The sequence below is a fragment of the Aphis gossypii genome, chromosome 2 (assembly GCF_020184175.1).
Source record: "Aphis gossypii isolate Hap1 chromosome 2, ASM2018417v2, whole genome shotgun sequence".
NCBI lineage: Eukaryota > Metazoa > Arthropoda > Insecta > Hemiptera > Aphididae > Aphis > Aphis gossypii.
In genome coordinates, this window is record NC_065531.1 from 40768933 (window position 1) to 40784404 (window position 15472).

General features: G+C 26.6%; 1 protein-coding gene across 5 annotated transcripts in view; it reads right to left on the reverse strand.

The window, feature by feature from the left end:
* Positions 1-1785: 1785 nt before the first annotated feature.
* LOC114120983 (octopamine receptor-like) overlaps positions 1786-15472 on the reverse strand; it is a 172476-nt gene continuing 158789 nt past the window's right edge. For 3 of the 5 annotated variants that reach the window (XM_050201014.1, XM_050201015.1, XM_050201013.1), the window contains 3 exons: positions 14800-14867; positions 14494-14690; positions 1786-5771 (listed from right to left, as the gene is read on the reverse strand). In XM_050201014.1, the coding sequence (XP_050056971.1) occupies positions 5599-5771; positions 14494-14690; positions 14800-14867 (438 nt within the window). In that variant the 3' untranslated portion in view covers positions 1786-5598. The remainder of the gene's footprint in view (positions 5772-14493; positions 14691-14799; positions 14868-15472) is intronic. The other 2 variants (XM_050201017.1, XM_050201016.1) reach the window with 2 other exon arrangements.

The following is a 15472-nucleotide window of genomic DNA, read 5'->3' on the forward strand; positions in this document are numbered from 1 at the left end:
TTAATTTATATAAGTGTTATCGAACATTTTTTAAAAACAATTACACAAAGATAATCAACGTTTTGTTTTATGTTTCCATACATTTTCTATTATTTATTGAACTAAAACCTTTTGAAAAGTTTTAAACAAGTTCATGTTATATTCTTTGAGTATTTATTTAAAAAAGATTTATCTACTGTGTGAAAGTATTGATTAGGTATATAAATTTATGGGCATGGCCGTTTTTGACCAAAAATGTTCCCTTCCATTTTCGACCGATTCACTTTTCGGCCAAAATGGTACCTTTCGCTTTTCGGTCGAAATAAAAAGTTTGATAATAACAATATTATTTATTGTAATACCTACTTTAAGTTTTTATGTACAACACATGGAACATTATTGAAAATATAAACTCATCTATAAAATATGTACAATATAATATAAACAAATAATAATAAATCATTTTTGTCAATAATTATCTGATAGAAAATAGAAAACTATTAAAAATGTAAGTTGTATAAAATGGTGTACAAACACCGGTCAAATAATTGATAACAAATATTATACATAGGTTTTAATAATTTTCGATGTATTGTATGACATGAAGTAGATAATATGTAGGTTTTTGTTATGGTTGAAAAGGGTCACGCCCAAATTTATATACTGATTTTATCGGCATAGACGCTAATTATAATTACCATTTACCATAATTGTAATAACTAATTAAGCTCTCTACGATTACGTTTCATTTGTGTATAAAATTGTAGTTAATTAATATACATATTCACGTACCTAGAACATAATATGAAAAAAAAATATCACATCACAATCAAACAAAATATATATATATTTTTAATTTAAATTTAAAATCAAGAATCAAAATTACGTTTTTATCAATCGTTAATAATAATATTTTTATATAGTTGTAATTCTTACAAACATTGAAGTATATCTATTAAACACTTATATTTTTATTTGTAAATATTTAAACTATTTACAAATTTGTATTACCACATAAATTAAAACAATTTTAATTATTTGTAATGCATTATTGTTAAAATATTTTTCGTTTGAACGAAACTTGAACGCATATATAATTAATTATATTTATAATAATATTTGTTATATATAAAAAAAAAAAAAAAAATACACAGCAACAACAAGCCAAGTTTATATACAATACATGGTCTTATACGTTACATTATACACTATGTATATTCATAACACAGTTTTTAAATTATTTAATACGAGATCGAAATAGACAATTGTGACATTTATTTATATAAATAGACTCTTTTCTTCGAGAATTTGTTTATAAAATCATAACAACTAACAAGAGGGAGCCGTAAACCACACAATATTATTTTCAATATCCATAATAGGTAGTAACGCAATAATGTTATTATATTATAATGTAATGAATAATGATACTTATTTTAAACGTTAAAATATAAAATTATACAAAATACAATTTATTTTAATTTTAGATTATTTGTTCTATCGGTAAAAAACGTTATGATTAACCGATGATCTACGTTTATAAGGATTATTTTATATTATATAGTTTAAAATTTATAAATTTCAATAAATGTACACTTTTAGGATTTACCAATATCTATATGTATATAATTATATAACCATTATAATATATGGGTCAATAAAATGCACAAGAGTGATTTAAAATAATATATTTTATGATTAACAAAAAATAAATCTTAACAAAATTGATCATTAACATTGATAAAATTATACCAATAATTTTACGCATTATACTATAAGAACTAAATAGTATTTTTTTAAGTAATATTGTATATTTTATTAAAAATTTAACGACTGCATATTATGTTTTCTGAAATGTATGCATTTTTAATTAATAAAAACTGACTCGTTATAAATTTCATCATCGGTTTAATAAATAAAAATGATAGTTTTTCCTTTCCAACAATTCCAATACTGAGTAATGGTAATAGTAGGTAGTCGTGCATAGGTATCTAAAGGTATTAATCTGCCTTGCTCGATCATAGGTAACTAAACAGTAAAAATTATATTATTACGACTCACAGTATTATTTGAAAACAATAAGTTTATCAAAATCAATATTTATCATACTTAACTTAGTGACTAGATAGTTATATTACTTATATTTATTGTAAAACATAGACCATATTATTGTGTCATTGCAATTGCCTATAAGTCAGCTGAAAGTATCCATTCTTCACGAACTTATAACAGTCGAAATTAACTGCTAATTTGATGCGAAATTATAATAATGTTTTAATAGTTTTTTTGTTTATAAATTTTAGATTGATGTAGTTATTAAAATTGTAATTAGTTTAACTACTTTTAAAATTACGATTTTTATTAAATTTTGAATCGAAATTCGGTAAAGGAAGCATCGTAAAGTACATTTTAGTAATTTTTAAATTATTTTGATAATACGTTGATAAGCATAGCAAGAATTGAATTAATATATTATAGTCATTGAATTTAAGAAATCAAAAAAATAATTAGAAAACTAATTAGATTCCTGTTTTGGTGTTGTTGTGTTGTCGTAAAGAAGTTATTAATCAAATTATTTCTCTACTGGTTAAATTTTTTGAAGCGCTTTTAATTTTAATTTTTATTATTTAGGGATTGATTGATTTTCAAACACTTGAAGTTTTTATATTATTTTATAATTTGTAAACGTATATAAACGTATATAATTTGTGTAATGTATTATTAACATTTTAATCGTATTAAAAAAAAAAAAAAAATACTGATAAACAAGTAATTCGTTGATTAAAACATTTAATTATTATTTCATGAATTTTAAAAATACGAGTAAATCGATATTACTTAACACCCTTACGCATTATTACAAGCACATACTTGTAATAGAAGATTTAAATTTGCAAAATAAAAAAAAAAATTCTTTCTTTCACAATGATTTGAGTATGGTGATTTGTATGTTGAAATTGTATTTATAATATTATAATAAAATATCTTCTAACGTGTATAATAAATTTAATACCATTTTTCAACATGTAATTTGTTTGTATTCAGATGATACTTTGTGATCACAAAATTACATTAATTTTTAAACTAACCATTTTTTTTTTTTTTTTACTACAATTCATTTTATATTTTATTAAGTGACTAATTTTATGTCATTTCATTGCATTGAATATTTATGCCTATACTTTATCGCTCGTAAAATATAAACAAGTCAGTAAATATTTTAATGTATAACGAATTCAATCAAATTATTTTTGTGTAAATGTGTCAAGTCTAAAATAAAAAATGTAAATATTGTATTAAATGTAATAATTTATTTATGTCCAAACAGTATTTTTCACGTTGACTTGACATACAATATGTTTAGCGTGGGTAATTAATTTCAAACCTTCCGCAATATTATTGTGTACGCTTTATACCGAAATAAATGTCTTCAAGTGAGTTTTTAACATTTACATTTTTTTAACTTATTATACACAAGCATGCCTATCGTCCGCTAAAAGTATTCGGTTAGCATAATATAAAATGGATAAACGAATAAACGTGCAAAGAGCGAATAAATATGTTTGAAAGAGAACTCCATTTTATTATACTTTTTATCGCAATATGTATATATCTATATTAAATAATGAAATAAAATACCTAATAATAATATATAAGCAAGTTGTATTGATTCTTGAAAAATCGTATAGTTTAGTGTTTATTGCGAGTTAATTTCTTAATGTTTGAATTTGTATTCATTATTCTTTGTCAATTTCATCAATTTTGTTTGTTTTATTTTGAACGATCGTTTTATTTACACACAATCGTTTAGGAGACGAATTCATAAAATATTTTATCAGAAAATCAAAAATATTATTATATTTGTTTACACGCAAGAGCAAGAGCGCTTACCACAATAATGGACAATAATAGTTTCACAATAATTTCATTTCTTCGTAAATAAGTTTTCGTAAGAAAAATTACAATACAACACCGCAATAGTGAATCGTTGACTAAAACAAAAGTAAACAATATTTAGCACTTAATCTAATGAAGAACCGAAAAAAAACTACGTATTTTCTTCCATTACTCAGTTTAATCGGAATTGTCATCCAAGGTTAACGAAACAATTTAAACATAATTTAGTCTACAACTTAAAAGCAGACAAAAAAAAAAAAGAAATCATCATCACGAATTATTGAGACTGAGCAAAAATATTTATATCGGTTTAGTATAATTTATATATAATATATAATTATTACTCGTTTTGTGATTTAAACGAGTAACGTATACGTCATGCACACAATAGTTAAATAGAAAAGTGTTTAATGCTTGAACTTTGAGATATGTTGACTATAGTTTTGGTTCAATTTTTACTTTCCGTAAATTATTTATTAGCTGCGTCTAGGAAATCGACCCTGCTGCTGTGTTATAGTTTTTCGACTCTTCTGATTCGTATCGTATATATAATATACAATATCGCGTACGTCGACTTTTCATACCACAATAAAATAAGACCGACGTAACAATAACAATAGTAATAATAGTAATAATAACATGAACGGCGACGGTAATAATAATAATAGTAATAGTAATAATATGTCGGTCGACGAATCGACTCGACTGGAGAGTGGATGTGGCACGTAAATCCATTAAAAAATTTCTCGTGTCCAGAGTGGTACCGAGTGTGCTATTTTACAGTATTATTTAATGGTGATCAAACCCTGCGTTCAATATACCGTACAAATACACACATTACATAAACACACAAATATGACTAGCTGTCTACTTAAATAAACCGTATTATTATACTATATAATATAGATAAAATCTGTAAAACCTCGTTAAAACGGATTTTATGGAACCGAAAAAAAGAATCTTGTTTAATTTTATCTACCTACTTATATGATATTTAAACATGATATATATTTTATGAAAATAAATAAATAGTATCTATAGCTAGCTGATGAAAACATCTATATATTAATTTGAATAGTTTTTATTTATTATTCAAAGGTAAATCATTATGTAAATCATTATGAGTAATGTTTGATAATAAAAAATACATAGAAAATTATTATTAATCGGTAAAAAACATAAAAATATTATTATTTTTTTTTTATCTATATTACCTATCGTTTGTTTTGTATGAGTAAAATCTAAAACATCCGATAAATACAATAATTTATTAAATTATTTAATGAAAAATATTATTGTGTGAGCTCTGAAATTGTAACAATTTAAAAATTAACTCAAGAATAACAATAATAAAAAATAATGTAATGAATTATTAGTAAAATATTAAACAAGTCGTGTGCGATTGGGATTTATCAGCGTGTATGATGATTATTCGACGACATTTAAACAGGAAATTTCGTTTTACTATTATAGTAAATATATTGTACATTTTGTACATTCGTACCTGTTAAAAACATTAAAAACACATTTCGTTTCCGCATATCAACGTAATGTCAACGAGGAAAAAATTCGTTGTACGTAGATAGATCACCGTTTTAACGAGATTTCACTGTATAATATATATATATATAATGTATAATATATACATATACATCGTCTAAGATGTTTAAATCATCGAAATATCGCATGGTTGTTTCAGAGACGATCGAACGACGTATTTGTCTAGACTTGGTTCCTCGAATAATGACTGTATCTGATCACGAACCGATTGTGTGGCGTGTTCGGGTTGGGCTTGTGCCCGGTGCAGTAGCTGCACGTCAACCGCCAAAATGCCATCCTGAAGTCCTGGCTGACGAACGCGTATATAAAAGGATTGATTGCTGAATTTATCCAACCTGTGTGCGTGGAACAAAAAAAAAAAGAAGAAGTTTAACAAAAATTTAAAACCTTCGCAATTTACACATGTTACAGTTAAAATGTTGAATTCTGTTATTTCATGAATTAATTAGGTAGTTTATTAATAACCTACGAATGTTAGTAGTTGAAGTATAAATAATACATGAAAATCATCATATTTTAATTAGTTATTTCAACAGTGAACACGTATGACTGTAAACTGTAAAACTTTAACTAAACGTCTAAACGATAATCTTATTATTCTTATTATAACACGATAAAGGTACTTGAACATTGCCTAAGACTCAAACGTGGTCGTCTTCACGACGTTTTAAATTTGCTCATTAACCTTACTGTTGTAAATATAATATATTTTGCATAATTGTAAAATTTTTAGCATAATTATTGTAGAATGTTAATTTGGTAACGTACTCTGTTAAATGCAATTACTAATGTTATCTGTTTTAAGGAATGTAAGAATATTGTATTTGTATATATCTAATTTTAGATGATTTGCCAGGATAACTTAAAAAAAAAACAATGTCTATTGGAACCAAAAGCTAATTTATATTTGATACCAGTAGACCGAACTGAGACGAAAGATAAGACGTCGTTCGAGCGACTCATCGTTATCGCTGAACGGTGATCATATTTTGTACAATTTGACACATTAACGAAGTGATGTCAGATAGTGTATAAAATACCTAGTTTAAATGTAAATTGTATACATTACCTACACAATTTAGTTATTTCATAAATTACCTAGGTACTTCATAAATTATCTGATTTAAAATTTTAACGATAATATGTTCATTTTACCAAAAGATATACCTAATCTAAAAAGACAGTGTAAAATGTCTAACCAACATTACTTTATTTATAAGAGTATAATTTAAATTTAACTATTAAACTGACGTAGACTAAAAATCAATGTCAATGACACTTTGTAATTTTAATTATTTTAACCGGATGCCGTAATGTAACGACATAATAATATGTGGTTGTGTTTATATAATATATACACATATAGAAGGATTTTCGTTGATATATTCGCAATTCATAGTGTTAATAATATTATTTGATTTTTGAAATGTCTGGGAGAAAGAAAGTCTTCCTGGTCTAGACATGTACAGGAAAGCACCTACTGCGAGTTTTATCTTTGCAAACTCGAACTTTATGAACATATCTTATTGTTTAGACTTTTTGTTTACCTACAATCAATAGATTTTACTGGCAGTAAATATTTGTACCTATAGCCTTAGTTAAATACATAATATTCACGACAGGCGCATTTTATATTATTTTAATGTTAAACGTTCAATTAACGCCATATACATTCTGTGTTCAAAGTCGTCGACGAACAGGTATGTTACGTGATATAACATTTTATTGTAAATGAATTTTTTTTCGTTTTTAATATCTACGTGTATGAGTTTAACTGGAAAATCGAGCCAACGCGAGCGATCTAGTGAAACATGAATGAGTTTGTTATAAAAAGTATAGCTTGCGTTTTATTTATTTATTTTATTTGTTTTAGAGTGGATATATTAAGTAGGTGCATATAAAATGTAATATAAATTGTCAGTTTTAAGTTTTTTTTTACCAAAAATAATTACGGTAGTTAAAAAATTGGGGCACGTAGCACTGGAAACCTTTAAAGGATTTTAGTTTTTATTCTCTCTCTTTAACTATTAACTTTACGATTTTCCACTAACCCTCATCCTTCCTACATACCCGACGGATTACCAATTATGCATGTAAATAAACATGAACCATTAATATTTTCCAATGTTTGCTGTGAAACATGTAATTATAGGATAGGTACAAAAACATTATATAGGTATTATTATACATTATTATAATGTATATAGTAACAGGCAACAGCTAACAGATATAATACATACATATATTATTTATTTCTCATTTTGTAAAAACGTTCAAATGCAATGATATGACGTAGGTTCCTAGTATTTGTTTCATTTCAGTTGAATAACCGAAGTACGCGAATTATTGCAACGGACATTCTACATTTTTCTTCCATTTTTTTTTTTTTTGCAAACAAGTGCCAAACTATATTAATGGACATCAATACATTAAATGAATTCCAAACTGAAATACCTAACAGTATAGTTCTCTCGTTTCACTCACAGTTCTATGGTATATAATTCAGTGAATCTCAACTGCCTGTCTACCAAAATAGTCTATATTCCTATTTAATAAGCCATCTGGTAGTTCACGATTTCAAAAAGGTTCAACAACACCATTTGTATAAATATATTTGAATTTGCATGTATAAGCTGCGAGTTAGCATGTTTTTTGATTACTTTGTTGAAGAAATAAACTATTATCAACATTGTTTGATTACGTTATACTAATGTTAATGCATACACTAAATTATATTTTAAAAATTAGAAAGTTTAATGTTATAATATAACGACGATACAAAATATTATTTTTTTCAAATATTTTGATTAAATTATATTTTTTATACTTTAATAGTCTATATTATGCTGTCGAGACTGATAAAATCATATTATTTTCTTGTAAAAGTTGTACGTTTCTTATTCAAACAAAGGTATATTTATAAATGTATATTACTTTTGTTATTTTAAATTAAATAATTTTAGCGGATAACTGCACGATGTTTAAAAGTTATTTTTAATTTTCAGTCCTTTAAATCACGATCTTATCAATATGTATTGATTTATAATAATTTTAATGACGTCATAAAATGTTTAAACGAAAAAAAATTATGTGAAACGTAAAAATATTATATGATATATTTTATATTTATTCGAATGGACTTGGCAAGGATTATTGTCAGTTTCACGTTTAATTAATAATAGTTATATGTATGATATTAAACTAAAACATATTCATATCGTTATTGACGTTATTGTATGATTCCAGCAATGGTTCCTGATATTACTCCAATACCCTATTTTATTTACTTTACCTGGAAATATATATTAAATCATTATATGCACAGCCTGTGGTTGATGTAATATTCTACATGTTACAGCCTATGGATCCCTGCAGTTTGGATTTATATATAATGCTAGTGGCTTTCAAATTCACATCAGTTTTATTACTATTTCATAAAAGTATTTGTACATAAGTTAAGATAGGTACCTATAAATATATAATAATACATATTATGTATTACGTATATTATTGTTGGAATCAAGTCGTGATTTTTTAGTAGGAAATTTAAATATTCTTTTCGTTTTTTTTTTTTTATTTTGTTTGTTTTTTAGTAAATTTAAACCTTTATATAATATTATAATATACATTCATGTATTTCAATTGTTTTTCAATGGCCATGGCAACTTAAAATATAAAATGTAGGTGGATACCTCTGTTGTTGACGTTTTAGAAACGAATATAAATCGAAGGAATGAAGTGAGTGTAAATGATCAAATCGTTTAACTATAATATAATACAATACATATTTGTAGGAAAATCGGTAACTTCATATTTTGTAACTCGTTCTCAAATGTGAACTGAAGAATATTATTGTAAAACAATATCATTTTTCTTTTTACTGGGAGAAAAGAACTCAGATAATTGTGTATGCTGATGTTTATTTACGTGTGTTTCCCCCTCCTCCAGAATACATTTATTGCGCAAAATTTGCGTGAAAAAAAATGAACTATATAAATATAAGCAGGATAAATAGGTATATGCCTCTCGTCAAAAAATATAAAATGTTTTGCGCTCAAAAAAATTCATACGTACATAATATATAAATTATATCGCACGGTCTATATACGAGCGAGAACGACGATGGAATGTGGAAACATATATTTTAGCAGCTTGTTTATAGCTACAACTGTAGTTGTTTCAGCCTCTTATAAAAGCCAAAAAGACAAACACATTTTATCTCGCGAAACATGATGGCATTTGTACAATATTCGCGAAGAATACGAAACAAAAATGGAATGACTACTACTTTATTTTGTATAGCAAAAAATGAATCAGGTAGATATATACATTATTTTATATAAAATATGTTAACAATCAAAATGAATTATTCATGTTTCGATGTAAGTTTTAATAGGAAATATTAATCACACTAAAAAAATTATTCAGATTTAATGGCAATACACTAGAATTAATTGTTTTACATAATTTCGAACACAACTCTTCCACGGTAGACGAATTAGTCGTACGCAATGACCGGATTTTAATGGCTCACGAGTCACGGTATAACGTATAATCGTACAACAGTTACATTTCACATAATATTCTAAATACTTCAATCAATTTTATCATTAACGGTTGCATTAACACCAAATACCAATTTCTATCCAGGATTCGTCAGTAAAATAAAATCGTCTCATTTTCTCTTAATTAAATTATGTATAATATAATTTACTGCAGCATGATGTTGCCAAATACGAGTATATGCCACAACCTTTTTATTATCATTTGATAATCTATACACATTTTTTAAACTTAAATTTTCAGGACTGTTGAAATTACAATATTACAATGATCGTGTTTTTCAATAGGTACTCAGATTTTGTGAAAAGAATGTCTTGTGGCAATATATAATATTATATAACATATAAAATAGAATTAGTATATTTTATTGTAGTACTCGTTCATATAAAGTTATAACTTTTATAAACTATGTACTCTTTTAAATTTAATTTTAAATATTTTAGTTTTTTCTAAAAAAAAATATCTACATTCGATAGTTAAGTAGGATGGTATTAAAGAAAAGAAAAGTTTGTACGATACACACTTTATAGGATACCTCTCAAATAGCACCTTAAGTATTTTAAAATACTATCTTTAGGTGTTAGTAAAACTTAATGAATAAAAAAAAAAAAAAAAAAAAAAAAGGTGTTTGTATATATTTATGAATTTCAGAAATGATAATTTAAATAAATGCATAGCATAATTATTAATTCATAAAATGGGGATGATTATATGCTTAGTTATTTACATTATAATATAGGTATCATTAAAATTAAGACAACAATTGTAAATAATGTTAATTTTAATTACTTTGTTTTTTTTTCACTTGTAATTCATATCTAATTTAAAAGTAGGCTAATCAGTGATTAGTAATCGCTAGTAAGAAGCATCAACAGATAATGGCAAAAAAAAAAAATGTATAAATATTATCATTTGAAAAATCCGATGTATGCGAATAAAAATAATTGTCTTAAGAGTTTTATTTGCTTTTACGAAATTTAAGATTTTCGGCATGAATAACAATTATTATAACAATGTGTTATCTGTAATTGTTTATGTTACAGGGTTGTTTAAACTTTATACTATTATATAATAGAGATGAAAAAGGAGATAGCTGATATAGATATTATTATTACACACTGCTTTGAGATAGAAACGTTTGAAATTTATATTGCTTCCGCTGGTTATTCATCTCTTTGTTGTTTCTATCTTTACTACGAATACGTACGAGTATTTAGCGTAATTAGCGTGTTTCACGTGAATATACCTATAAATATGGATAGGTATTATTATTCAAAATTGTGGCTTTCGAGATAAATATACGCAGTTAATACACGAGGACCTTCAATATTGTTCCAAAACGAATAGATAATAATATTTCCATACAGGAATTTTGTAATTATCGATGCAAGATGTGTATGCAAATTTTATAGTTTGTTATAGGTAATAATATAATTGTATTCATCATTACTATTTCCAATGATTGATTGAAATGTTAATTTGTGTTAGAGGTGATAAGTTTGCTATACGAGCCAGGGAAACGAGAATAGGGTGTAATAATTTACTTACTAACCAACTTAAGGTTTTAATAATAAATCGTCTTCACGTGTAATACAATGAAGTAAAACCAATTTCGTATATATAAAAAAAAAAAAAAAAACATAAAAATATAAATACGATTATATATATAAATAACATTAAATGTCAATCTAAAAGTGGTGGTTTATTATTTATTATATTATTGATTAATAATTCTGTATAATATATTACGTGTATTAAATAGAAATAATTTTTAAAAGTGTCGATATTTAAATTAAATTTTGTTTGGAACTGCGTAGTCCACGCTATAATATGAAAAATCTCACGAATTCATTATAAATAATACGTAGTTTTTAAATTCAATAGACTTCTGTTATTACCTATTAATAATAATGTTGCAATTTTTAAGCTCGGCGCATGTTTTTTCTATGTATTTTTAGAAATTATTTTATGATGTTGATTACACAAAAAATTTTTAAGGAATAATAACATCAGTTTATAACTTATTAACTATAATATGAGTCATAATATCAAAAATACATATATTGCATAAAACGTCGTGAGTTGTTTATTTAGTACCATAATAACATACTAGAATGTCGTTCAAAAATATACAATATTAAACTTAAAGTCGATGCTATTATTTGATCGACTGTAGAATAATTGTTAATTTTGTTGGAATATTTAATACATTACGTTATGTTCTCGTGAGAGTACTGAACTAGTCATTAAAAGTTGAACTGTGAAAACTAATTGTGATTTTTATCTAATATTTTATTAGAAATATTATTATTACTTGTTTTTCTTTAGAATATTCCAATAATATTATTAACCTAAATATAAACTTATGGTTTATAATAAAAATAAAAATAATATTATTCATGTATTTATATAGTTACATAGTTTACCTACAACTTAAAAATAGTATATTGTGTGGCAAGGGCGGGAAGTGAGCCATTTCAGTCGCGGGCGTTGTGTGCGGCACGAGCCGTAGGCAAGTGCCGCATTTCGCCCAAGACTGAAATGGCCTTCCCGCGCGAGCCACACATACTATTTTTTGTCACGCCCCTGCGTTTATGAAAAAGGTTATGCAGGGATCTATGCAACAATTATAGACTATTAATAACGCATCGTTCGACGCACTTATATAGGAACAGTGCAAATTAAATATGTTTAAATGTTTATGCGTCATGCAAGGAGGTTACTATACATTTAAGATGTAACCAAAAGTTTATGTTTTGTAAGAACCGTGGTAGGTGTACATTTTAGTTTCTGGTTGTGCAGGGGATACCTACGCGCCCGGCGGCCGGCACTTTTGGGGATTTCCTCTTTTCCGCCCGGCACTTTTGGGGATTTCCTCTTTTCCGCCCGGCACTTTTGGGGATTTCCTCTTTTCCGCCCGGCACTTTTGGGGATTTCCTCTTTTCCGCCCGGCACTTTGGGGATTTCCACTTTACCGCCCGCTGGACGGAAAAAGGACGCTTTCGAACGCTTCAACCGTGGTCGAAAACCAAACTTTCGGTGCAGGCGTGACAAAAAATATTTTTAAAATATTATCTAATGGCTATTTTATCACTCAATGTACTCATGTACTTAAATTGCCTATACTATGCGCCGTCTTATCTTCTTAATTATTATGCTTATTAAAATAAAACATTATTAAAATATTATTATAACATTATTATTATTATTTAAAGATCTTTTCCCACTTCAATTATCTCTATCCACTAATTTCTATTCGTTGCCATACTGATGTTATAAGATTGTAAGTCGGATTTTTACTTGTTAAGTTCATTTCACTATGTGCATCCACATAATTTTAGCTGGTAGTATAATATTTGTATTTAAGAAGTATTTAATTATATTTAAAATTAAAACAACATAATTAATATTAGTAATCGATAAATCTTACAATAGAATAAATTAGGATATAATCGAAAAATAAAATTATTGATAAAATATTAACGTGTACAATTATTATAAATTTAATTCTCAAGTATAAAAGAACAAATGGTAAATTTTAAGAATTGTATGAAATAGACACATTTATAATCGTAAAAAGACTAGTCCTGTTTCAGAATAAAATAAAAATTATTTTATCTTATTATTGTATTGTAAATAATATTATTATGATAGTGTTGTATTATAATTTGTAGCAAATCAAGTAACTTTTACGACAGTTGGGAACAGCGCTTTTTGTTATTTAATTACGGGTTTTCATAGAATTGTTTATATAATAATAAATTTGGGAGAATACATCATAGTAAACTTCAGAAGTTAAAATCATCGTGTTATGTATATTGGATAATAATAATACGCTGATCGCATCGATACGACAGAAAAATAATCACTGATAGCAACATGCTAATCAAGTGCCGCAAAACCAAAAAAATATAACAATTTTATTTTAGTTAAATGTTAAATAAATCTATGCAGTATGCACCTCTATAGCCAGTCTATACATAGGTATAAGTATCGAAATTAAGTTGTTATAATGAATAAGTAAAATATTCTTCTCTTACTAGAAACGTCTATCTTTGTGAAAATGAATAAAACTACAAAATGCGCTCTTCGCCTTGATTTTAAGAAAAAAAATATTAATACAACCGTACTCATAAAGAAAATATCAAGTTGGCACTAAGTGTATGTAGTCTGGTATGTTTTTTATAACAGTTTTTATAAAAAAATAAGAAAAATAATAGTGAATAAAATTTGAAATTTTTTTACTTTTGAAAATCTGTTTTGTACCTGATAATTTCAGTTTAAGACGAAGGACTTAACCTTATACTCGTCCCAAACTGGATTATATTAATCCAAGTTGTGTTAATTCAATATTATATAATATTATGCAACTGCATTATATTAATACGGCACCACAAACCCAGAACCGGGTCGAAGTGTAGTGTCGGCTATCCCGCGGCCATGGCCATCACAAAAATTCAAAAATATAATATCAATAAATTTTATAGCGCTCACCCAGCCACGTGAGCCACTTCATCATGTCCTCCGGTATGGTGCCCGCCGGCAAAAATGGCGTAATCAGGTACACGATGAAGAACGGTAGCCAGCAGGCGATGAATCCGCCGACCACTATGGACAGCGTCTGCGCTGTTTTATTCTCGCGCTTTAGTGAAACTCGGCAATCATCACCTCTGCGCAAACTGACATTATAGCTACAATTGTCGGGTAAGATTAACGAACATGCAAAAACAATATTAAATGCATTTATTTTATAATATTGGTGCAGACATACGGTCGATCGTTCGATCGCGTTCTATTTACCTGACGCGTACGATTTCGTCCATTTCCACCGACGGTCTTTCCATCGATTCGTGGCTGTACCGGGATATCTGAGAAAACCAACGAGAACAAGTTACATAAAACGGTTTCGCACTTATTTATAGGTGTTCCTATATCGCGCATAACGACTACAGTGAACACAATATAAGTAATATGTACTATGTATGTAAACATATCGCCTTTAATATTATAATATTATGCACCGTGGTGAACTCGTAGTAATCACATACTACCTAACGCAACATATTTTGAAAACGATAATGTTCCAAGACATATTTCAGTAACATTTTAAAATCATAGGGGAGATGAGGGTGTTTTTAAAATGTTTCCAAAACGTTTTAAAATCATTACCAAACAATGCTATTTGATATTTAACATAATCGTCCTAACCAATATATTTTGCTCGACAGTAAGATATAATTAATGTTTACTAATGTATATTATAATATATATATAATTACGCGGAGTTATGATGATGTACAAAGTGGTTCGAGTTTGTTATAAGTATACACTCGAGAGCTCTGTTTATATACATAGAGTACAAAACCACAAAATATCATATTTACATAATATTATATAATTCATAGTTTAATGGTATTATTTAAGTATAATAAAATAAACACACACACACAAAAAAAAAAAAAAAATGAGGAGC